Source organism: Piliocolobus tephrosceles, chromosome 4 (genome assembly GCF_002776525.5).
Source record: "Piliocolobus tephrosceles isolate RC106 chromosome 4, ASM277652v3, whole genome shotgun sequence".
In the NCBI taxonomy this organism is placed as follows: domain Eukaryota; kingdom Metazoa; phylum Chordata; class Mammalia; order Primates; family Cercopithecidae; genus Piliocolobus; species Piliocolobus tephrosceles.
The window spans coordinates 133,055,638-133,080,778 of record NC_045437.1 but is presented as its reverse complement, the minus strand read 5'-3'; the positions used below and the strand labels follow the sequence as shown (position 1 = coordinate 133,080,778).

The 25,141-nt window shown below is 45.5% G+C and overlaps 1 protein-coding gene and 1 pseudogene across 2 annotated transcripts in view; one reads left to right on the top strand and one right to left on the bottom strand.

Moving 5' to 3' along the window:
- ADAM19 (ADAM metallopeptidase domain 19) overlaps nucleotides 1–17,087 on the bottom strand; it is a 98,288-nt gene extending 81,201 nt beyond the window's left edge. The window contains exons 1-3 of one of the 2 annotated variants that reach the window (XM_023218800.3): nucleotides 16,851–17,087; nucleotides 12,283–12,368; nucleotides 5,739–5,809 (exon numbers count right to left, since the gene is read on the bottom strand). In XM_023218800.3, the coding sequence (XP_023074568.1) occupies nucleotides 5,739–5,809; nucleotides 12,283–12,368; nucleotides 16,851–16,944 (251 nt within the window). In that variant the 5' untranslated portion in view covers nucleotides 16,945–17,087. The remainder of the gene's footprint in view (nucleotides 1–5,738; nucleotides 5,810–12,282; nucleotides 12,369–16,850) is intronic. The other variant, XM_023218801.2, reaches the window with a different exon arrangement.
- Nucleotides 17,088–21,066: 3,979 nt separating this feature from the next.
- On the top strand, nucleotides 21,067–21,167 carry LOC111547238 (annotated as a pseudogene).
- The last annotated feature ends 3,974 nt before the right edge of the window (nucleotides 21,168–25,141 follow it).

The window sequence follows — 25,141 nt, the reverse complement described above, 5'->3', positions numbered from 1 at the left end:
ATCCAACTGTCTCCTCAGCACCCGTCTCCCTGGGTTATACAACCTTAGCCACAGGGAATGAGGAGTACAGCTGCAAGTAGAGTTTGGAAAAACATTTTGAATACTTTAGATCTGCCAAATACTTGGTTTAAAAAATGATATCCTTTAATTTCTTGAGCCATGTGTATTTTAAGTGCAATGTAATCCATATGTCTATGACTCATTTAAATGCAACTCAGTGAAGCATAGTTTACTAAGAGCATTGGGATACCATCTAAGCCTTTCTAAGCTGCTCTTTGATCCAGGAAATTGAATTCTGCCAACAACAAATGAAGCTCCTGACAAGAGAGGGTCAAAGAGAGCTGTCCTTTATCCTAGGTAAGATGTTAAAGTCTACTCTTGACCCGGGAGGAAGCTGGGAGGTTGGAGGTGGCGAAAGCTCCACTGCCTAAGTGGTATTCAGGGTTCTGCTTTGGGTCTGCTACTATTTCTACCAGGCCTCCTTGAAAAACAAGTGCAGGAATAGGAGATGGTAACTAATCTGCCCTGTGTGTTGCTGAAAAATTCCCTTCCGGCCTGCTGATTCTGACCTTCTTCAAATTGTATAATGGACTCGAGGAAAAACGAGAATGTTAGGGAGCTAGATTACTCCATTAGCACTGAATGACTGTTAATTTTCCGGACTGTAGTTTGATTTCCAGAACAACAAAAGCCTTCTCCTTCCCTGTGATATCACTGAAGGACTGATAAGAAGTTAGGGATAGGAAGAAAGATTAAAGTGGGAGGTAATGATGGGTATTAAAATCAGTAAACCTCTAAAGGCCAAATTCTGCCTTGACAATTGCCGTTCCCCAGGTGGTTTGGAGGTCAACATACTTACAAAAGAAAACAAACACCCATTCTTATTAACTAAACTTGAGCAAATAGGATCTCTTTAGCTAACTGAGCTGGAGCACAAATGGATGGGGAGAGACCAAAGGACGTCTCTCCATTTCTCAAGCCATCGTCACTTGGACTTGAGGAAGGACAGTATACTGAAGAGATGAGAGTCCTAGAATGTGTTTAAGATACTAGAAGACAGAAGCATATGGCCAAAGAGCCTCTGGGCAAAGTGCCTACTAGTTGAGCTGTTCATTTGCTTTTGAAGGTGATCTTGTAATAGAGTGATCCTGCTCACTAGTAATGTGGCCTAGTGAGCATCCAGGAATCTGGCTGAGCAATTCAGTGTGCCCTCCTTTTGGGAAAAAGCCAAGAAAGGACAGGAGACAGCGCCAGGGTTCAAACATAGCCCTGTTCATTTCCCTGGATGCCTGTAGCTAACTAAGGAGGATTCCATTTGATTTCAGCAAACAAGTTTTTGTCAAATATGGGTTCCTGGGTTGGTGAGGTAGTCTCAGGACAAGAGGAGAAGAACATGGAGAAAAAATATGGATTCATGCTCAAATCTGTTGTGCAAACAGCAGTCTATAAGTTCTGCTCTGTAGTTTCCCTTCTTGTATTTTCTGTTGCCTGAACTGCCAGGTTCTGACCTAGAAGTTCATCCTCAACTTCAAGGTCCCGTGATTTGGGGCACCTTTTTCCTTTATCCCACTGCCCACTATTTCCCAGGATGTCTCCAAGGTAGAGCAAATATCCTGAGGCAGAGACTTCTTTTGCATTTTTCTACTCACACAGCATGCTTTAAAGAGGTAGTGCAGGAAGAGCCTTCCGAGCCTATCCGGGGCCAAAATCTGCATTTTACAGATGAGAAAGCTGAGGCTCAGGGGAGCTGGCTGGCTTGTTGACCAATTCCACATCATCTGTCTCTGAGGTCAATGCTATGTCCACTGTACCACACCACCTCAATCACAAGTTTCTCCAAACAACAGCTGTGCACCAATCTTTGCAAATTATGTGATTATGTGTGTATATAAATATTAAACAATGTAATATATACTTTATTAGAGCAGAAGACTGTCTTCATGACATCCAATTGAGTTCAAAAAAGGAAATGCTGGAGCAATATGTCTGGCATAATCTCATTTCTGCTCCTCCCTCCTCAACAAAAATAGCAGCTTCTGTGTGACTGTGTCTGTACGTGATTGTGTCTGTGAGGATTCATGTGCCTGTTCTTGTACGCGTAGAAAACATCCAGGGTTTGCGCACCAAACAGCAGTGGATTTTCCTTGTGAGGGGGAAACTTTCATTCTTTTGTTTATTTGGAATTGCTACATGTTTTACAATAAGCATGATTTGCTTTGGCAATTTAAAAACAATGAGCAAGAAATAATCACAGCAACCTTGAGCTTGGAATACGTTTGTTTAAGGCACTCTGCTAGGTCCTTCACCTGTACCATCTCATTTCATCCTCCCTGTGGCTCTGTGACATGGGACTATAATTAAACCCCAGATGCACAGACTGAGGCTTAAAGAGGCTACAAGGTAGTAAGTGGCAGAGCCAGGATCTGAACACAGGAATAGTCGACACAAAAGGAATGCTCAGATTATCCCTAAAGGGTCACAGTTTCTCACCTGCACTCAATAGAAAAAAAGAATGTGTGCCTCTCACGGATGTCATCCGTTTATCCTGAGTTGCTTCAAAGCAGAGAAAGGCTGCCGGCTGCCGTGCTATTGTAGGACACCTCAGTGTGTCTGCCACCTGAGCTGAAGCTCCCTTTGCTGTGTTCCTCCTCCTCTCCTGGCCCATGCCCCATGCCTTTCCATCCTCACCATTCTTGGCAATCTCTCCATGTGTGAATGCCATTAAAGCCTTGCTCACTGCTATTTTGGGCCATGCATTAACACGTGGGCTTTGATTTGATGGGAGAAGGCCAGACACGGCAGGATGATGAAAAAGAAATTTAAAATGTCCTCTCCCTCCCCCTTGAGTCCCAGAAGCCGTGGCTCACTGCTCCTGGGAGACCTGAGAATCCAGTGTATGGGGAAATGTACAGATGGAGAGTGGAAACCTTCATCATCTATTAGGGTCTTTGAATGTGGCTGTTCCCTCTCCTTGGAATTGTCATCTCTCAGCTGCCCACATGGCTCACTCCATCACCTCCTTCAGGTCTTGGCTCAAGTATCAGTTCACCTGCAAGGCCTTCCCTGACTGCCATTCAGAAACAGCAGCTCCCGTTCCACCTCCACACTCCTCTGGCCCCACCCCCTATGCTCCTCTGTCTCGTGCACAGCACCCAGCACCTGACAGACGGTGCACTCACTTGTCTGCTTCCCGCTTCCCACTAGAATAGAAGCTCCATAAAGGCTGAACTGTTTTATTCCCAGCTTTATCCCCAGTACCTGCACTGGTTCCTGAAATATCACAGAGGCACAGTGGATTTTAAAAAATGAATACGTTGATCAAGGAGGTTGAGAACCAGAGGCTGAGAAATGGCTTGGCCCAGGGCCTAGTTTCCCCCAAATATCATGAGATTATAGAAACTTCAACACAGTGATTTGAAAAATTAGAAAATCATCTCCCCCACTCCAAAGCTGTTTTGAATCCGGACTCGCACGCACCATGAATGAGAAGGCTTTGGGAAATAAACACACTAGGAAGTCGTGTGCAGTTGGAGTTCCGCTCACTAACACATGTTCAAAACAAAAAGCCCAATTTGGATGAAAATAGCAGGAAGCGGTCCCCCAGGGACACCTGGTGAGGTCATATTGCTTGGCTCTGCTGCTTCCATTTTTACCAACTCTGCTGCCTTCTGCCAACTCAAGGAGGCCAGGAACCACATCCAGCCCCATGCAGCTCAATGGAAAACGAGAGGTGCTCTCGGAAAAGCAGAGGCTAGAACCACAGCCATGGGTTCTCCTCTGGAGCCTCAGTGTGGGACAATAAAAATCCCAGCAGTGGCTGGCCACTCACCATGTGCTCTGCAAGCACTTCCTGCACTTCACCTCATTTATCCTCACAACCATCCCACGAGGCTGGCCTTATTACCCTCATTTTACAGACAAGGACACTGAAGTTCCAAAAGATTCAGCCATTTGCCCTGGGTCACATTCTGTAACTCCAGACTCACACCAAGAATACACATGATCCTAGTTTCAGCTCTTTCATTTACCTGCTGGGTGGCCTCAGACAAATGCCTATCCCTCTCTGAATCAAAATTTCTGTATCCATAATTTCAGAGTTTTCTAAGATCATTCCATTCAGTGTTTTCTAAGGCATCTTCCTGCTTTAACTTCCTATGGTCTCTAGCAAATGTTTCAAAATAGGAGGGAAGGATAGAGACTTGAGTCCTGGGACTCCTGCTTGGCCAGAGACCAACTCCTAAAGATTTTCCCACAACATCAACACTATCACTTGGGCTGACCAGAGGAAGCTGAAAAGCCACAGGCTCTACTGGGGGCAGAACAGGAGAGATTAGACACAGGCAACAACAGGGAACACTTAGACTAGAGCTAATGGGCTGGGGCCATGAGAAACAAAGGCAGGCCCCTGAAAGACACAGTCAAGAACAAATCCTCTAAGGGCCTTTTCTTGTAGGACTAAAGGAAGAGACAACGCAAGGAAAAATCCAGGGCTAATAGTTGCTGCACCGTCTGGGGATGCAGCTGGCCAGGTCTATTACAGGGACAACAGAGAGAAGAAACACAGCCTGAACTTGTTTTACTCTCAAGAGGAGAGAAACAAAAATGACTGTGATGCCCATCTTTCTGGCTTCCCGAGGCCACCACGTCCTGGAGGCAGAGGAAGGATGCGGATGAAGCACCACCGCTGCAAAAGCTGCGAGTTGTATTTTAACCATACTCGGGACACCACTCATCCTCCTTTGCAAGTGCCCAAAAAGCCCAAATTTGGAATAAATTATATTCTCCCTTTCCACCCAAGCCTAAAAGTCATTCCCATCCTTTTGTATACAGGAAGGTCCTTCTTCATCCTTTTCTTGGCAGTGATGCATTTGATTACTCATTGGCTTCCAGGGGGTTCTGGAGGCTGCCAAGAGGAGACAGGCAGCTCTCCAAGCCATGCAGCCTTATCTGCGATGTCTGTGTGGCAAAACGAAAAGTGGGATGGTCGGTGGGGAAATACCAAAGGTTTTCAGAGTCCCTCGGCCAAGTAAGGAGAGCTCTTCACAGCTAAGTAGATGGGGAATGGCCAAAGAATGGGCCACAGACATAGTCATGCCTCATGCCTATTCACCTCCTCCCTTAAAGGAATCCAGATATGACTGCGTCTGATGGCCAATCAATGCACAAGTGCCTCTGAGTCAGGCTACCACCCAAGATGAATGGGGATAGGAAGATGGAAGAGCCGGGCCCGATGAAGCCAGGAGACTGTTGACGATGCCCTATTGGCAAAATCTCCGATGCAGCTGACACACAGAACACATGGAACGATCTGAGTCTGAGGCGCCAAGCCCCAGCACACCCCTGCTTTGCTCGCTCCTCTCTGCTGTTTTCCTCTAATTTCCTTCATTTCCTGCCACGCACTGGGCTGGCACTAGTAAGGCAGCTGCCAAAGACCTCCGGTCCATCCGCTCCCTTAATCTCACACATACACAGACCTCTGTGTGCCCGCAGTGAACTCCAGGGACCCCTGAAATACTGCCTAAGGAAATTTTAGCAACACATTTAGCAGTCCAGCAATCTCACATCAAGTCAAGAGGCTGTGGAAAGCCTCATGACTTCGCAAGATGCTGCCTGAAAGGAACCAAGGACTGAGAGCTTGGGGTCACTCCATTAACTGCTTCCTTCCAGAACAGCGACACCTGCGTCCGGCATTGACACAGACATTATTTGTTTCATTTTAGACAAAGGAGTCCACTTACTCATTCTTCTCCAGGTCCAGGATCAGTTCTCGCCCCTCAGCCATTACCCTGAGCTCAGCTTTGAGTGGATGCTAAAAGCAACAACAAAACAATGTCAGTTCCTAAAACCCGGCACCCAGGCTCCCAGAGTCAGGCACAGCATCTAGCACAGTGCTCAGACATTGATCCACAGGAAGTGAATGAGCAAAGGTCAATTGCATTTCCAGCCTACATGTAAAACGACCTCAATCCCAGAATGACCCAAATCCTTCCCCCATCTGCTTTCTCCTGAAAGGCATAGGGAAGAAACTCCAGGCTGCAATGTGGTGTAAGTGTATGTATGTGGTGCAGTGAAGGGAAACACTGGAAAACACAATCTCCAGCAGTAAATAAATGTCCTGCAGAGTCAGATCTGGATTCAAGCACCGGCTCTGACACCGGCAGCTGTGTGAAGTCAGACATGTTGCTTAGCCTCCCCACATCTCAGTTTCTTCATGTAGGATACAGAGATAGTAATAGTCAATTTGATAGGGATCTTGTAAGGACTGAGTGAGATAATCAGCATAAATAATGTATCACAGTGCCCGGCACACGGCAAGCCATGATACATGTTGCCTATTATCTTGTAAAACACTAGGGGATCCTCTTCGTAGTAGGTGTTCTTATTTTATTTTGACTCTCAGTTTGGAAAACCCCAATCATCTCAGAGGAAGGAACTAAGAGATCCTCAAATTAAGGTTTTATAGGCCAGAAAGTAGATACATTTTACACATAAGCAGTTTGGTAGTGGCTACAGGTACTACACATCCAGAACGGATCACTTAACATATACCAGTGGTTGATAAGCACGAAAACTATGTTCAACATCACTAATAAACCACCTCTCTCCACCTCCAGAAAGAAAAAAAAAATTAATAATAAGGTACCTTGAAAAACATCAAAGTGCCAGAGGTTATCTAAAACTCTAAATCACAATGCACAATGCCCACTGTAAAGTGGGCACTCACAATCCCTACCACTGAGAATTTAAACTGACGGCAACTCTCTGAAAGATAACATGACAGTATGCACCGAGAGTTTAAAAATGTTCAGACTCGGCCAGGCACAGTGGCGCACGCCTGTAATCCCAGCACTTCGGGAGGCTGAGGAAGGCAGAGCAGGAGTTTGAGACCAGCCTGGCCAACATGGTGAAACCCTGTCTCTACCAAAAATACAAAAATTAGCCAGGCATGGGGTGGGCACCCGTGATCCCAGCTACTCAGGAGGCTGAGGCAATTGCTTGAACCTGGGAGGTGAAGGTTGCCGTGAGCTGAAATCGTGCCACTGCACTCCAGCCTGGGTGACAGAGCAAGATACTGTCTCAAAAAAAAAAAAAGTTTAGACTCAGGAATGTGAGGCTGTTTGAAAGGAATAAAAGGAGGCACAAGCAAAGGTTTGTATAGAAGGAAATTTATTACTTATAATAATGAATAATGGGCTGGGCGCAGTGGCTCACGCCTGTAATCCCAGCACTTTGGGAGGCCGAGACGCTTGGATCACTTGAGGTCAAGAGTTCGAGACCAGCCTGATCAACACGGTGAAACCCCGTCTCTACTAAAAATACAAAAATTAGCTGGGCATGGTGGTGCACACCTATAGTATTCAGGAGGCTGAGGCAGGAGAATTGCTTGAACCTGGGAGGTGGAGGTTGCAGTGAGCCAAGATCATGCCACTGCACTCCAGCCTAGGCGACAGAGCAAGACTCTATTTCAAAAATAAATAAATAAATAAAATAAAAGTAATGAATAATGAAATGTAACCTCACTGTCCTAAATATAACCTGTCAGAGAATAGTTAAATAAATGATGATCCATTCATATGACAGAACACTGAATGGTCATTAAAAGCAGCAACTTTAAGTAGTTGTTAAATTATTGACAAAACGTACACTAAAATCATTAGTCATAAAACCTCAAAATAAAACACTGAATGTTTTATTTAAATACACTTTGCAAAGGGAAAAATGTAAAGAGAAATAAGCCTAAAGGTTACCATACTTACTCTAGGCAACAGGATCATGAGTTAATTTTGTTTTCTTCTGCATATCTTTCCACATTTTTATAGTTGCTTTCATAGTTGAAGAAAATAACTTTTATTAATCTCTTTTTACCTTATTATTGTGGAAAATTTCAAAGAAATTTAAAAACCAAGTCATAATAAACCTCCATGCTTCAACAGTTAAGGCTACTGAACTGTTTTTGAAGAAATAAATTATTTATTTAAAAAAGCTATTTACATATTTAAAACAGAACAGATTCTTTGGAGTGTTTTAAACATAAGCTCTCTATTTTGGGACTAAGGAACTGACAACTTTTTTTTGAGACAGGGTCTTGCTTTGTTGTGCAGGCTGGAGTGCAGTTGCACAATCACGGCTCACTGCAGCCTCAACCTCCCAGGCTCGAGCATACTGAGTAGCTGGGACCACAGGTGCATGCCACCACACTGGGCTCATATTTTTAAATTTTTTGTAGATACTGGGGTATTATCATGTTTCCAAGGGAGATCTTGAACTCCTGGGCTCAGGTGATCCTCCCAACTCAGGCTTCCAAACTGTTGGTATTACAAGCGTGAGCCACCTCACCCAGCAGATAAATTCTTGAAGTCCCTTTCAATCCACAAAAGTCATTGCTAGAGTAGAGCTTCTAGCCCTTATAAGGTTGACCTGAAAGCTTAGTTCTTGCATGTCTGAGGAAGTAGGTCACCTGTTCTACCACCTCTGGTTAGAGGCCTACCTCTTCTAAGCACATTCCCCTTCCTCGCTGCAAACCCCACTCTGCATTAGGATTTGGGCATTTCTGAGACTCTGGGGTCACCAAGGGCTATGATGAGATCTGAACGTTCCGATCAAGGACTCTTGGGCAACCCTGACTATTGCCTAATTAATTGTATTACTTCATCTCAAGAAGGAACATTTCAAACCAACCGAAGTAGGAAGCTGGGGAGATGTTTGACCAGTAACTTTCACTAAGAGATTCACTTCTCTGTTTGTCATGCCCTGATTCAGCTCTGCCAACACCTATTCTGGTTGCGGATCCTTTGCCACTTTATGGAGTTTTTGAGCCAGTGCTCCGCCCAATCACACTGAGCATCAGGGACCCAGCCCCAAGAGGGCATTTAAGAAAGACCACACAGACCGGGCACGGTGGCTCACGCCTGTAATCCCAACACTTTTGGGGGCCGAGGCGGATGGATCACCAGAGGTGGGGAGTTCAAGACCAGCCTGACCAACATGGAGAAACCCTGTCTCTACTAAAAATACAAAATTAGCCAGGCATGGTGGCACATGCCTGTAATCCCAGCTACTTGGGAGGCTGAGGCATGAAAATCGCTTGAACCCAGGAGGCGGAGGTTGCGGAGAGCCGAGATCATGCCATTACACTCCAGCCTGGGTAACAAGAGGAAAATCCATCTAAATGAAACAAAACAAAAAAGAAAGAAAGAAAGACCACATAGCAATAGAGCTACAGTGATTCCCTCATCCAAGACGTAGGTAACCATGTATGTCACTGCCCCCACAGAAAATGAATACTGCCCCAAATCAAAGCACTATCACCCTTCCCACAAAGAGACACAAGCTGCAGCAGGAGTAGTAATCTTTTTCTTTTCTTTTTTTTTTTTTTATTGAGACAGAGTCTTGCTCTGTCACCCAGGCTAGAGTGCAGTGGCCCAATCTTGGCTCACTGCAAACTCCACCTCCCAGGTACAAGCCATTCTCGTGCTCAGCCTTCCAAGTAGCTGGGATTACAGGTGCACACCACCATACCTGGCTAATTTTTGTAATTTCAGTAGACGGGCTTTCTCTGTGTTGGCCAGGCTGGTCTCGAACTCCTGACCTCAGGTGATCTACCCATCTTGGCCTCCCAAAGTGCTGGGATTACAGGGCATGAGCCACCTCACCCCACCAGGAGTAGTAATCTTTATTTTTATGTGGGTGATCCAAAAATAATTCTCTCTATTCTGGAAGGTGCTTAGGCACCGATAGTTAAAAAAGGATGCTCCCTTTTTCTATGGGGCATTTCAAGCAAAACAATGAAACTGCATTTTAAGGATCTATGAAGCTTTTCTGTCCAGCTCTACTGATCAGCTTTTCTGATGAAACTCCACTCTGTATTAAGAAGAGGCACCATCAGCTCTCCTCTCCCAGGAAGTACAGGGAGCTGACCCGCCATTTATCCCTCTCCTAGGGATGGGTTAAAAATTCTTTCTCCTTCAGTATAGATTAAATAGATCTTCAGCTCCACAGGGTATTGGAAATCTGTCCTATATTTGCATTGCCCTTAAGATCTAGTATAATATTTAGTATACAGTATAAGTATTCAGTTAATGTTTAATGAATGTGAGCTTTAAGTCAGTGGTGAGAAAAAGTGAAGAAAAAAATGTTCAGTGAGTGACTTAATTACATAAATGAGAATGAGAGGCCCAAGTGAAATCCAGCCTCTAGTCTCTCTCTCTTTGACATTCATTCATTTGTTCATTCAACAAATATTTATGGTGCCAGGCACTATGCTGACTATACCTATAGAATATAATGACCCATATGCCGGGCTGACAATGGTTGGGAACAAAGACAGGATCTGGTCCTCTGCTTTGTTCTCAGGTCCTTCCTGAGGATGCCCAGCATCCACATCTGGAGAGAACAAAGAAGCCTCTATAAAAAGTAGCAGGTCCATTCCTCACGCAGTATGAATAGGTTGCAATACCCAAGATCTTAATTGTTAAAAGTAATTTGCTCTAGGATGACCATCCATTAATTTGTCAAGACTTTTCCTGAAGCTATTTTCAGCATCTCCTACTTTTTGATGAAATGAATTCCATGTGTTTACTGCCTTTGGGACAAAATGTTATTTGTTTTTATTTGTCCTAATTTTTTTTTTTTTTTTGAGACAGGGTCTCGCATTGTCACTCAGACTGGAGGACAGTGATGCAACCATATCTTACTATAACCTCAAACTCCTGGGCTCAGGCGATCGTCCCACCTCAGCCTCCAGAGTAGCTGGGACTACAACACACACCGCTAGGACTAGCTAATTTTCTTTCTTTCTTTCTTTCTTTCTTTCTTTTTTTTTTTTTTTTTGTAGAGATAGGATCTCAGTATCTTACCCCAGGCTGGTCTTAAATTTCTGGCCTCAAATGATCCTCCTGCCTCAGCCTCCCAAAGTGCTGGGATTATAGGCTTGAGCCACCGCACTTGGGCCTGTCCTAAAATTTATACTGTTAGGTTCCCTTGGTAAATCCAAGTTGGAGCCTTTTTGGACATGTCTGTATTACCCTGGCCAGAGCTTCAAGGATCCTGGACGTTGCTCCTTCCCATTTATCTTTCCAGATTCAACAGCCACAATGTCTGAAGTCTTTCCTGACACATCTCTTTCCTGCTGTAATCTTGCTCCTATATGTTGCCCAATAAATCACAAATTGTTTTAACCCAAAGAGATCTTAGAAAACAACCCGTCTCCCCAGCTTTCTTTTCTCCTTATTCTCTCTAAGCACTGCTTTATAAATGAGGAAAGTCCACCACTTCAGCAAGTGGTAGGTCACGTAGCTGGTTACCGGCACACAACAACCACATCTTCCTTTCCTGCTCTTTCATGTCTCACTTGGGCTGCAATAACCAAAATCACAGTGGGGCACAGTGGCTGACGCCTGTAATCCCAACACTTTGGGAGGCCGAAGTGGGCGGATCACTTGAGGTCAGGAGTTCGAGACCACCCTGGACAACATGGTGAAACCCCGTCTCTACTAAAAATACAAAAATTAGCCTGGCTTCGCAGCACACACGTGTAATCTCAGCTACTCCGGAGGTTGAGGCATGAGAATCACTTGAACCTGCCAGGCGGAGGTTACAGTGAGCCAAGATCATGCCACTGCACTCTAGCCTGTGCAACAGAGTGAGACTCTGTCAAAACAAGCAAACAAAACAAAAACCCACAAAAAAAACAAAAACCAAAAAACAGAACCACAAAGAATATCCTAGATGCACAGGTCCTCTCTGCAAGAACAGGACAGTGTGTTTTGTTTTCTTCCCAATCTCTTTGATAAAGCCTATGCATTTTCCTGGTGTTCTGGCCAGGGGAGCCTACTGGATTTTAAGATACGTTCCCCAGTACTAGGTCTCTACCCTGCCTCTTATTAAAATAGTTTATATTATTATCCTTTTTCTCTCCAAGTACATTATTCCTTCAAGAAAATGAAGTATGTATTATGCAGAGCAAAAATAACAATGACAATATTTAATGAATTCTAATCAAGACTAAGTGACTCCTGTGACACCAACACATTTGCACTTAGCTTGTGTCAGCATTAATGTGAATTTTCATTTCCTCAACTAATAGCATTTGGAAGTGTTCTAGAAGTTTGTCATACAAAGAAGGAAAGTCCCATCTGTGATATCCAAAATGGGCACCCAGAGGATAGAATGGGCCAGAAACAGAACTAATAGTGATGACTGGGATTCTAAGAAAGTTGAGCAGGTAGCCCAAACCTCAGTTGCTAACTCCTGCCAATATAAATGAGGTCTTTTGAGTCTTACCTTTTCTCTCACGGGGCTTTCTGGAGTCTTCCACTGAGGTATGATTAGTTCATGCTGCAGCTTGGGGCTGCCTTCCCCACTTCCTCCTGCCAAGACAAGATGCAAAATCATTGGAATCCCAGACCTCTATACCCCAGCTAAGCCACACATGCACTTTCTGTGAGCTGCCCCTGCACTGGGCCATTACAAGACCTGCTGGATTTCAGGCTCTTGGCACTTCCTAGGAACTAGGCACTCTAGGTGTCGGTGATACTGTAGTAAATAGGACATATGAGGTCTCTGTACTTGTAAAGTCTACCTTCCAGAGGTGGGAGACAGACAATGAACAAATGTTCTCAGATGGTGCTAAGTACCCTGAAGAAAATAAGTTGGGGTCATGGCATAAAGAGACATCTAGCAGGGGGTGCCTGTTTGAAACAGGATGATCAACTTAGATGGCATTTGAGTCCCGAGGGGCCAGAAGGCAGCCACACAAAAATTTGGGGGAAGAGTGCCCCAGGTAGAGGAAATAGCAAGTGCAATGGCCCTGCCTGAGCAGAAGTGAACTTGGCCTGTTGAAGGAACAACCATAAGGTAGGGGGTAGCTAGTAAATGAAAGAGGAAGTTGGTATGAGATATGGTCAGCAAGACAGCCCTGGGTCTGATAATGCAGAGACCATGGAGAGTGTCTGGATTTTCTTATAAATAGACTTGGAAGGCACTGGGTGTTTTAAATACAGAGCAATACGATCTGTGTTAAGTTTTAAAAAGATCACTCTGCCTGCATGGTGGAGAATGGGGGTGGGGTGAGGCAGAGCAGCAAGAGTGACAGCAGAAGCAGGAAGGCCAGGCTAGAGATATGCTGGAGCCCTGGTGAGAGATGATGGTGGCTCAGATTAGAATGACATCAGTGGAGAGGAATGAAGCGGTGGGATTCTGGGCATATTCTGGAGGTCAAGCCCATGAATATTGCTCCCGTGGAGCTTTAGTTTTCTTGTCTGTAAAATGAAGACAATGATCCTACCTGCCCATCTCACAGCTTTATTGTGGAGAGTCAATATCCAATGCCAACATCCTACTTAACAGAGCATCGTTACATTAATTGGAGCTTCCTAATGTCAAGTTTGCATTTGTATTCCACTTTCTACTTCCCAAATCTCTCTCCCAAACCAGTTCTCCTTCATGCTCAGGGCAACCCTGGGAAGTAGGAAGTAGGAGTCCTGTTTTGCAAGAAAGAGAATGTAAACTACAGGAGAGATTTGTTCAGGGCGCTGCAGAACTCGAATACTGGCTGCAGACCACCTTAATAAAATGGTAATTTCCCAACACCTAAACAGACTGGTCTCCATAGTGCTCCTGGGAATGAGGCTGAGGACTCCAAAATCTATTCTGTCTAAACTAACTACATCAATCGTACAGAATACGAGTGATAAAAAGACAGCCATAGTTGTTCTGTTAGAGTGGTGATTGTGAGTAATTATTAACATTCCCTTCAGAATACCAATATAACGCACTTGCAGTCAATATGGATTTTAAAAATAATCTCATTGGACCAATGCCAATTCATCAGACAGGCAAATATTAGAAACAATGCATTCATATATTTATCAAATATTTTCTGAGTACTTAACTATGTGCCAAGTACTATGCTATGAATAGGTGCTTAATATTCATGGAGGAACAAGATAAGCATACAGCAGGAATGGCAGGAATGGGTGGCTCACACCTGTAATCTCAGCACTTTGGAGGTCCAAGGTGGGTGGATCACCTGAGGTCAGGAGTTTGAGACTAGCCTGGCCAACAAGGTGAAACCCTGTCTCTACTAAAAATATGAAAATTAGCTGGGTGTGGTGGTGCATGCCTATAATCCCAGCTACTCAGGAGGCTGAGGCATGAGAATCCCTTGAATCTGGGAGGCCAAGATTGTGCCATTGCACTCCAGGCTGAGCGACAGGGACTCCATCTCAGGAAAAAAAAAAAAGAGAAAAAAAAGACAAGCATCGCCCTTGCCCTGGTGGCTCTGATAAGCCTAGATCATTTTAAATGAAAAGGAATTCTATAATATTTAATGGAACATTTAATTGAATTAAATGATATCTATAATTGTAAAAAAATAGTGAAAGCAATCTACAAAAGAGGAACACAGTACGTGTTAAGAAAAGGTCTCCAAAACTTGGAAATAAGGCAAAGAGCAAGCAAGATGTCTTCTCAATGTCATATCGGAGCATTGTTTAACAGACCCACCCATGGATCACTGCATTATCTAGGGGAATGTACCATTGACTTTTTATTTACCATTGATTAAAGGCTATACTCTGTGAAGTTATATAATCTATATAGATAGATAGATATATAGATAGATATATAGATTCCTGTCTGACAGAGATGTAAGTGATTGCAGCATAGTAGAAAGATAATCTGGCCAGGCACAATGGCTCATGCCTGTAATCCTAGCACTTTAGGAGGCCTAGGCGGGTGGATCACCTCAGGTCAGGAATTCCAGACTAGCCTGGCCAACATGGTGAAACCCTATCTCTACTAAAAATACAAAAACTAGCCGGGTGTGGTGGTACATGCCTGTAAGCCCAGCTACTCAGGAGGCTGAGGCAGAGGGAGGAGAATCGCTTGAACCCAGGAGGCAGAGATTGCAGAGAGCCCAGATCCCGCCACTGCACGCCAGCCTGGGCAACAGATAGAGACGAAAAGAAAAGAAAAAAGAAAAGAAAAGAAAAGAAGGAACGAAAGAGGGAAGTTAAAAAAGAAAGGAAACCAAGAATTATGGTTTTGCTTCATGGGGCATCCACCATTTCTGCATCTGTCCTGGGTCACAGGATTTCAACATTCTTTCTCCAATGCTTGTATAACCCCTTTCTAATGCTCCCTGAATCAATTTTAGTGTCCTGTTTGCTACCTCATTAATGAGTTGAATAAATCTTGGCCACATTTGTATGAGTCGTGTTTTTAACTTTTGAAAACTTTGTATAGAGTCATTAAAACCATGTTTTCCAGAGAATTTAATGATGTGGAAAATGCTCATGGTGTGAAGTGAAAAATGCAAGACACGAAACTGTATTTATGGTATGGTTCCAATTTTATCAATATATATCCATAGGAACACACAAAGAATGGGGAGGGGAAAAAAAAAAACAAAATATCAATACCAACTGTGGATTTGGGGGTTGCAGATCATTTTATTTCTTTTATACTTTTCCTTATTTCCCAGATATTCTACAGCAAGTGGTCTCCAAGGACTCAAAACTCAGAGAAGACGCCTGTGCTAGGAGCAGTAACTTGCTTCCCTTGTCTTTCTTCATGCTTTTCTCCTTCACTAAGCACTGACACAGGCCTGGTGCTACCCTCGAACCTCCTGTGCCTCAGTTTCCCCTTCGGTACAAGAGCTCAAAGGGCGGTTCCTTTGAGTCTTTTGGGAGGACCGCCCGACCTCGGCCCCTGGAAGTTCCGAACTGTCGGAAGAGCTCTCAGCCTCTGGGTTTGAGGCATCTCGCGGGTCCAGCCAGGCCACCCCCGCCCCGCCGGTGCTCGCTTTATTTGAAAACGCTGACTCTTGGTCCCCCAGGCAGCAGTCTGGAGTCAGCCCAGCCCGTCTGCAGCGGTGGAGCCAGGGCTAAGCCTTCTCCAGTCATAATGACAGAACCCGGGCACAGCCCCCCGGGACCATTCCTTCCGCGAAATCTGCGTAGAGCCCCCGAGGGATGGGGCCGGGGAGGGGGTTGGTGTCTGGGAAACTAGTCGTGAGAAACACGGACATCACCCGGCATCTAAGCTGGAAACATCCAGTCCGACTCCTTCGCTTCACAGAAGGGGAAACTGAGGACCAAAGAAGGCGGCCGTCGGGTTGGCGTGGAAAGAGAGCCCTGGTTTACAGTGCCACCGCGGACCTCAACCCGTAGCGTGGCCATGGGCAAGTCCTTTCCCTTTTGTGGGCCTCGGTTTCCCCATCTGTGAAATGGGTGCGTTTGACTTGGCCTTCGGTAGGGCTCCTGCCTGCTCAGGGATCCGAAGTGTACGGCTGGAGATACCCAGCGAGCCATCCCCCAGCCAAAGCTACCACAGTCTCCGGCGGGCATTTTATGTCCTACCCCACCAGTGTGGCAGGCACCGAGCCTGGTCCCAGGAAGCTGCTCCCAGGCCACACGGGCAGGGCGCTCGGGATGCTCGGCGCTGGCGAGTGCAGCGGGCGGTAGAAAGACAGAGAGGGAGGCGGAGCGGACACGAGGGACCGTGAGAAAACGGAGGAGGATAAGCCGCGAGAACGGCGGAAAGAGAAGCCAAAAGCAGAAAAACAGAGGAAGGAGAAGGCGAGAGGGGAAGGCAAGCCCCTGAACGGTCCCGCTGTTTTTTGGCTGTGCCAGGTTTCCCCGACCTCCGCCACCTCCCAGGGCGCACAACGTGGGAACAAAGCCCGGGCTCCCAGGCTGGAGGCGGCGGGGGCGCCGGCCCCGCAGAGTTGCGGGAGGCGCAGGGGTCGCGGTCCCAGCGCTCCGGACCCGCAGGGCGACTCCCAGGTCTCCGGGCCACCCAGATCTCCGGGCCACCCAGCCTCCATCCCCCCGCGCCTGGCCACTTACTTGTCCATCCAGGCTCCCGCGCCGCCAGCGGCCGGAGGAGCTGCAGGGCGAGCGCCAGCAAGCAGAGCCGGGCGGCGCCTGCGCCCCCTGGCATGGTGGCGGCGGCCCTTAGCGCTCGGCTCTCACACACCCTCAGCCATGCCTGCCTCCGGCCCGGCGGCGGTGGAGGCGCGTCTGGAACCCCCCGGCTCGCCCCGCGCCTCCCCACCCGGCTCCCAGCCCTCAGCCGAGACGCTCCGCCCCCAGCCCCGCGGGGCTCCGCCAGGGGATGGAGGAGGGGAGGCTCCCGCCCGGAGGGGGTTGGAGGGAGCGGCCGGGGAGGAGCTGGCGAGACTCGGGGGAGCAGGGCTGGCTCAGGTGAGGGAGACCGCGGGGAAGGGAGAATCCGAGCCCCCAAGGAGGAGGGTTTCGTGGTGGACTCGGCCCGTAGAGGGTCGGGGACTCGGGCTTCTAGGAGTTAAACTGGACCCCTCTCCGCACAGCTGTCCGTTTACTGTCCCGCACTGTGCCAGACGCCTTGGGTGACACTCAGAGGAGACTCATCCAGCGCCGTGCCCCAGAGGCCGCCACTCTCGTAGGCAGGCTCAGAAAGAGTTAACCCAACCACCAGGCACAAAGAACTAAGCGCTCTATGGACTTTTTTTTTTTTTTTTTTTTTTTTTTTTTTAAGCAGGACGCAAATCCAGGAGCCATTCCTTCTGCCTGGGAGGAGGGAGTGGTGAAGACCAGAGGAATCCCAGAGGAGAAGACATCTGAGATCGGGAGGAGAAATGGAACATCAGGCGGAGGAAACAGCCCAGACAATCGCACTGGGACGTGAAAACCCTTGGGCTGCATTGGGGGAGAAAACCAGAATTGGGGATAGTTAGGCAGAATTGGGGATAGTTAGGGTTTTGGAGGGAAACGCAGGGAGATGAAACCAAAAATAATAATAATTACTGTTACTTATTGAGGACTTTCTATGTACTAGAATAAGAAAATCATGATAGCTAAGACTGATAAAACGCAAAGTGTCAAACACTGTCTTCAGCACTTTACACATATTCACTTATTTAATCGAAGAAAATAACTTCTTATCCAGGGACTCTGCATACATTATTTCTTTTCATTAGCCCAATAATCCCATGGGGTGGGTACTAGTACTATCCCTGTTTCAGAAATGAGGAAACAAACCTGAGAGGCTAAACCACTTGTCCAAGGTTACACAGCTAATGCCAGCGCCTGGATTCAAACCCACATCCGTCTAACTCCAGAGCCTGATGCAACACACCTTATTTTCCAGGTGGGGAAACTGATAATGAGAGAGAAATGACTTGCCTAAGATCCCTTAGCAAGTTTTAACAAAGCCTAGTTCTAGAAACCCAGTCTCAAACCTCGTCCTTTTTCTGAGCCTCTTTAGTCAAACCCAGGTTGACTAGAGAAGTGCTGTGTGTCGGAGAGGGCGAGGCACTCCTGAAGATGATGGGTAGGCAGGTCTATCAAACCCTACTCATTGGGCACCCATGAGGGAAATAAAAGATGTGGTTCTGGCCATTAATGTCGTTTGGGACTCCGTTAGTCTCCTCCAGCTGCCGTAAAATTCGTATCTTTCTGTGAACCCAAAATATGTGAGATAGGTCTCAGTCAATTTGGAAGGTTAATTTTGCCAGGGTTGGCCGGGCGCGGTGGCTCACGCCTGTAATCCCAGCACTTTGGGAGGCCGAGGCGGGTGGATCACAAGGTCAGGAGATCGAGACCACAGTGAAACCCCGTCTCTACTAAAAATACAAAAAATTAGCCGGGCGCAGTGGCGGGTGCCTGTAGTCCCAGCTACTCGGGAGGCTGAGACAGGAGAATGGCGTGAACCCAGGAGGCGGAGCTTGCAGTGAGCCGAGATCCTGCCACTGCACTCCAGCCTGGGCGGCAGAGCGAGACTCCGTCTCAAAAAAAAAAAAAAAAAAAAAAATTTTGCCAGGGTTAAGAACGTGCTCATGACACAGCCTCAGGAGATCCCAACATGTACCCAAGGTGGTCGGGGTACAGCTTCCTTTTATATATTTTGGGGAGACATGAGACATCAATCAATATGTGTAGGATGTACATTGCTTCTGGTTCAGTAAGGTGAGAAAACTCCAAGCTACAGAAGGGATGGTGCTTCCAGGTTATAAGTAGATAAGAAACAGAAGAGGTTACCTTCTTTTGAGTCCTTGATCAACCTTCCAGTGAATACACAATTTGGTCTAGCTCAGTGAATCTGCATTTTTACATAAACGATAGGGCAGAAGAAGCAATCAGATATGCATTTGTTTCCGGTGAGCCTCAGAGGGATGACTTTAAGTTCTGTCTGTCCTTTGTCCACAAGGAATTTCCTTGTGTGAAAATTGCGAGGAAGGTATGGAGCTGTTTATCTTTGTAGCTATCTTATTTAAGAATAAAATGGTGTCCTGGCGCTGTGGCTTATGCCTGTAATCCCAGCACTTTAGGAGGCCAAGGCGGGCAGATAACCTGAGGTAAGGAATTAGAGACCAGTCTGACCAATGTGGCAAAACCCTGTCTCTACTAAAAATACAAAAAAGTTAGCGGGGCGTGGTGGCACACCTGTAATCCCAGCTACTCAGGAGACTGAGGCAGGAGATTGCTTAAACCTCGGGGAAGTGGAGGTTGCAGTGAGCCAAGATCATGCCACTGTACTCCAGCCTGGGCAACAGAGTGAGACTCCATTTCAAAAAAAAAAAAAAAAAAGAAAGAAAGAAAAGAATAAAATGGGAGGCAGGTTTGCCTGACATTGTTCCCAGGTTAACTTTTCCCTTGGCTTAGTGATTTGGGGGTCCTAAGATTTATTTTCCTTTTACACTTCTCACATGCAGAATACATTCACCCCATCCCAGCAGCCCAAACATCTTCACTCATTCCAGCATTAATTCTAAGTCTGAAGTATCTAAATTTCATCTGTATTAGATATGGGTGAGACTTGAAGTTTGATTCATCCTGAGGCAAAATTCCTCTCGGCTTCCAAATACAATGTGGTGGGACAGGCATAGAATAGACGTGCTGATTCCAAAAGAGAGATACTGAAAAGAACAAGGTGACAGGTCCCCAGAAGTGCGAAATCTAGCAAGGCAAATTCCATCAGATCTTAAAGTTCTTCAACAATCCTCTTTGGCTGGATGTTCTGCCCTGTAGGCCCACTGGGTCAGCAGTGTCACCCCCACAGCACTAGGCAGTGGCCAGCACCATAGCTCTTTGCCACAGTCCCCTACCCCAAGGCACTGGGCGGGGGCAGCCTGGCCTGCTTAAGAGAAGGAGACTCCACCTTTTCACTCCCTGCCTCCCCAATAGCCCGCTGTGGTGAGAGTGGCAACCCTGATGATCTGTGAATCATTTTTCTTAAAGAATGAAGCAAGCTGTATTATCCTGTACTATAGAACAAAATTCTAAAAGCCTTCCTTTGTTTCATCCTGTCTTTATTCCTTTCGGTCTAAACTGGCAATGTCTTTGCTGGTAAAACCCATCTCTATTTCTAGCTTCTAATGAAATGGCTGATTAGCTCCATGGGTTATTGTCCATCCACACCCTTAGTGTTCTCCCCAGAAAATCCTTTTTCATTTTTTGCAATATGAATAGGCCGGTAATTTTCCAAATCTTCAAGTTCTGTTTCCCTTTTGCTTAGCAATTCCTTCCATTTATCTCCGTCCACTCACATTTTACATAAGTACCAAGGAGAAGCCAGGCCTCATCTTCAACATTTTGGAAATCTCTGCAGCTAAATATTTAAGTTCATCACTTGCAATTTCTACTTTTCACAAAACACTAGAACACAATTGGTGGTGGAGAAAACACAAATTCAAAGTGCTTTTTCCTTTTCTCTCACTCAGCACAACAACAATCAATAGGGAAGACTTCTGTGATCAAAGATGTGGGGGCTTTCCCCACACACCAAGCAGCAATCAATTCAGACACTGCCCACCTACAGATCGCATCAGATCCCACAGGTTGAGGGCTCAGTTTCCAAGATTGGGCCCCCTTCAGACATCAGTCACAAGTCTGGGCTTCCAGAACTTCTGACCGACTGGCTTCCAGTTGGGGTTCCCAGGACACTTCTTTGGGTTTCATTAATTTACTAGAGCAGCTCACAGAACTCAGGGAAGCACTTGATTACATAAACCCAGCAAGGCCTGTGTCTTCAGGTTCTTCTTGACCTCTCCGTGCAACATTCCTTCCTCAAGAGTATAGGGCAGCTTGCTTCAGCACTATGTCTATTAAACTGGAAAGATACAGAGATTAGCCTGGCTCCTGTGCAAGGATGACATGAAAATTCATGACGCATTCTATATTTTAAAAATAAAAAATAAAGAGTATAGGGCAGGCTCCTCTCTGCAATGAGAGTCTATGACCCACAATTAGATTATAGTCCTGCTGTAGGCAGGTGAAGGAAGGGCAGAAGAAGGTCAGATTCTGTTTCCTGACACCTGTTTCTGAGACCTAAAGTGCCCCAATATCACAACAAAAGACTATAACAAGGGCTATGGGAGTTATGAGCCAGGAAACATGGACGAAAACCAATATACATATATATCATAATATCACAGCAATTCAGCTGAACCCTTTGCCATGTTATAAGTAGTACTGGGGTTCAGAAATCAATATCCCAAGATATGGCACTTTGACACATTAAACTAAAGAAGTCTTAACGTCTCTTTGACCTTTCCCCACACTCTCCTGTCTCTCAATCCTTTGTCTCTCCCAAAGCACAGGATGAAGTTGTTCTCTGAAGTTCCCTTATCCGCCTAAAGTCTAGACCTGCCAAAGAAGACAACAACTGTCTCGGGTGCCTTCCCTGTGTTTTCATTAGCTGCATTCATATCGCAGGAAGACTGAAGTCTGTCGACACACCTGAACAGACTTTTGTCACAAACCATTGTCAGGTCTGTGGACCAAAAGACTCTGTCCTAGGCCATTGTATGTTCTTCAAGCCCACTGAAGTCCCCTAAAAATCACGTACTATCCCCCTAAAATCATCCACACTTCCCTATCTCCCTTTCCCCTGAGAAGTAGGGTGTATAAACATCCGTATCCCAATGGGATATTGGACAATCACTCTGTGATTCTCTCCCATGCATGCTAATAAATGTGTATGCATTGCCTCCAGTTCATCTGCCTTTTGTGAGGTGATTTTTTGCTGAAACTTCAGAGGGCAAAGGGGAAGTTTTCTCTTAGCCCCTACACGAGAATCACCTTTCCTCCAGTTTCCAATAACATGTTCGTCATTTCCATCATAGACTTCACCAGAATAGCTCTTAATATTCATGTTTCTACTAATATTCTGTTCCTGACGATATATGCATTCTCCAAGATGACAGAAGCTTTCTCTAGAATAGCTCTTAATATTCATGTTTCTACTAATATTCTGTTCCTGACGATATATGCATTCTCCAAGATGACAGAAGCTTTCTCTACAGGTCTCCTCCTATCTCCCTGAGCCCTGGTCAGAATCACCTTTAACATCTACATTTCTTTTTTTTTATTGTTTTATTTTTTATCATACTTTAAGTTCTAGGGTGCATGTGCACAACGTGCAGGTTTGTTATATATGTATACATGTGCCATGTTGGTGTGCTGCACCCATTAACTGGTCATTTACATTAGGTATATCTCCTAATGCTATCCCTCCTCCCTACCCCCTCTCCACAATAGGCCCCAGTGTGTGATGTTCCCTTTCTTATGTCCAAGTGATCTCATTGTTCAATTCCCACCTATGAGTGAGAACACGCAGTATTTGGTTTTCTGTTCTTGCGATAGTTTGCTGAGAATGATGGTTTCCAGCTGCATCCATATCCCTACAAAGGACATGAACTCATCCTTTTTTATGGCTGCATAGTGTTCCATGGTGTAAATGTGCCACATTTTCTTAATCCAGTCTGTCACTGATGGACATTTGGGTTGATTCCAAGTCTTTGCTATTGTAAATAGTGCTGCAATAAACATACTTGTGCTACATCTACACTTCTATCAACAGTCCTTCAAAGCAATCTTGGCTTTTTCTAGCATGCACCTCGAAGCTCATCCAGCCTCTACCCATTACCCGGTTCCAAACTCACTTCCGCATTTTTAGGTATTTTGTTATAGCATAGCTGACTTTTCAGTATCAAAACCTGTATCAGTCTGCTAAGGCTGCCAAAACAAAATACCACAGACTGGTACCTTAAACAACAGACTTTTTTTTTTTTTTTTTTTTTTTTGAGACAGAATCTCTCTCTGTTGCCCAGGCTGGAGTGCAGTGGTGCAATCCTAGCTCACTACAACCTCTACCTCCCAGGCTCAAGCGATCCTTCCGCTTCCCGAGTAGCTAGGACTATAGGTGCACACCACCACACCTGGCTAATTTTTGTATATTTTTGTTGAGATGGGATTTTGCCATGTAGATGAGGCTGGTCTCAAACTCCTGGGCTCGAGCAATCCTCCCTCCTAAGCCTCCCAAAGTGCTGGGATTATGGGCAAGAGTGACCACAACCGGCCAGAAATTTATTTTCTCACAGTTCTGGAGGCTAGAAGTCCAAGCTCAAGCTCCCATCAGGCTTGCTTGCTGGCAAGGCCCCTGTTCCTGGCCTGTAGAATGGTCAGTTCCTCACTGTGCCCTCACATGGCCTCTTCTCTGCACATTCAGTGAGACAGAGAGTGAGTGGAGGGGATGTGCTGGTGGGTCTCTTCCTCTTTTTATTTTATTTTATTTTATTTTATTTTATTTTATTTTATTTTATTTTATTTTATTTTATTTTTGAGATGAAGTCTTGCTCTGTCACCCAGGCTAGAGTACAGTGGCACAATCTCAGCTCACTGCAACCTCCACCTCCCGGGTTAAACAATTCTCCTGTCTCAGCCTCCCAAGTAGCTGGGATTACAGGTGTATACCACCACGCCCAGCTAATTTTTTGTACTTTTAGTAGAGATGGGATTTCACCATGTTGGCCAGGCTGGTCTCGAACTCCTGACCTCAAGTCATCCACCCGCCTCAGCCTCCCGAAGTGCTGGGATTACAGGTGCAAGCCACCACGCCCAGCCTCTCTTCCTCTTATTATAAGGACATCAGTCCTATCGGAGTAGGGCCCCACCTTCGTGACCTCATTTAACCTTCATTACCTCCTTAGAAGCCCTATCTCCAAATCCAGTCACAGTGGGGGTTAGGATTCCAACTTATGAATTTGGGGGCTGGGAGAGACAAATGTAGTCTGTAATTATGGCTATAGCCCTAGAGCCATGAGACTACAATTCTAGTCCCAGTTCTCTCTCCAACCAGCTCTGTGACCTTGGGTGAGTTACTTCTCCTTTCTGGGACTGAGTTTCTGCTGAATAACTTGGGAACAGGAATGGCTGCCCCCAGTGCATATCACCCAGGAGCTGTGACGAGCAATTGCGATGATGGGAGTGAAAGTTCCGTGACAAGTGGAAAATGCTGAAGTGCCATGCCTAACTGACTCTGTAGACAGATCTCCTTGCAAAAGACATACAAACTCCATACTCGAAGTTCCCTTCCCTTTGCTGACACTCAGCTGATCAATATTTAATCAGTATGTAGGCCTGAAAATTGGGAGGTAGCTCACAAGACAAAAAGTCCAGTGGTTCATGCACAACCAAGGAATCACAGAGTTCCCAGTGTAGTCTCATCCTACTCCTCCTCCCCACTTATCCACAGGAACGGGTATATATACAACTTTGACCTTGTAGAAGCCTTCCCATGTATTTGTAAAGAACGTATATGTTATTTATAAAGAGTATTAAGTCGCTACATAATCTTTGAAATATTCATGACATTTAACCTAGTAATTACATTTCTGGGAAACTATCCTAAAAATATAATCTGCAATGCACACACAGATTTATGGACTAGAATGCTCATAATGGTGTTATTTATAATAGTGAAAATATTGGAAACAACCTAAATATTCAACTGTGAAAGAACAGTTCATAAATTATAGAATATCCGTAAGATGGATTATTATGCAGCCACTTAAAATGATGGGAGTTTCTGCTCTGATGGTAGATGAAAAAAAGCAGGGTCCAAAATTACATTTAAGTATGATCGCAGCTATGTAAATAAAAGATATTTCTAAAAAGACTAGAAGGAAGTGTGTCAAAATGTTAACAGTAGTTACCTCTGCATGGTAAAACTATGGATGACAGGGTTTTTTTTTGTTTGGTTTTGTTTTCCTGTTTGTTCTTTCTCTCTCTTTCATTTTCTACAATAATGAAGTACAGTCAGCATTGCTTAATGACAGGGATACATTCTGAGACACATCATTAGGCGATTTTGTCAT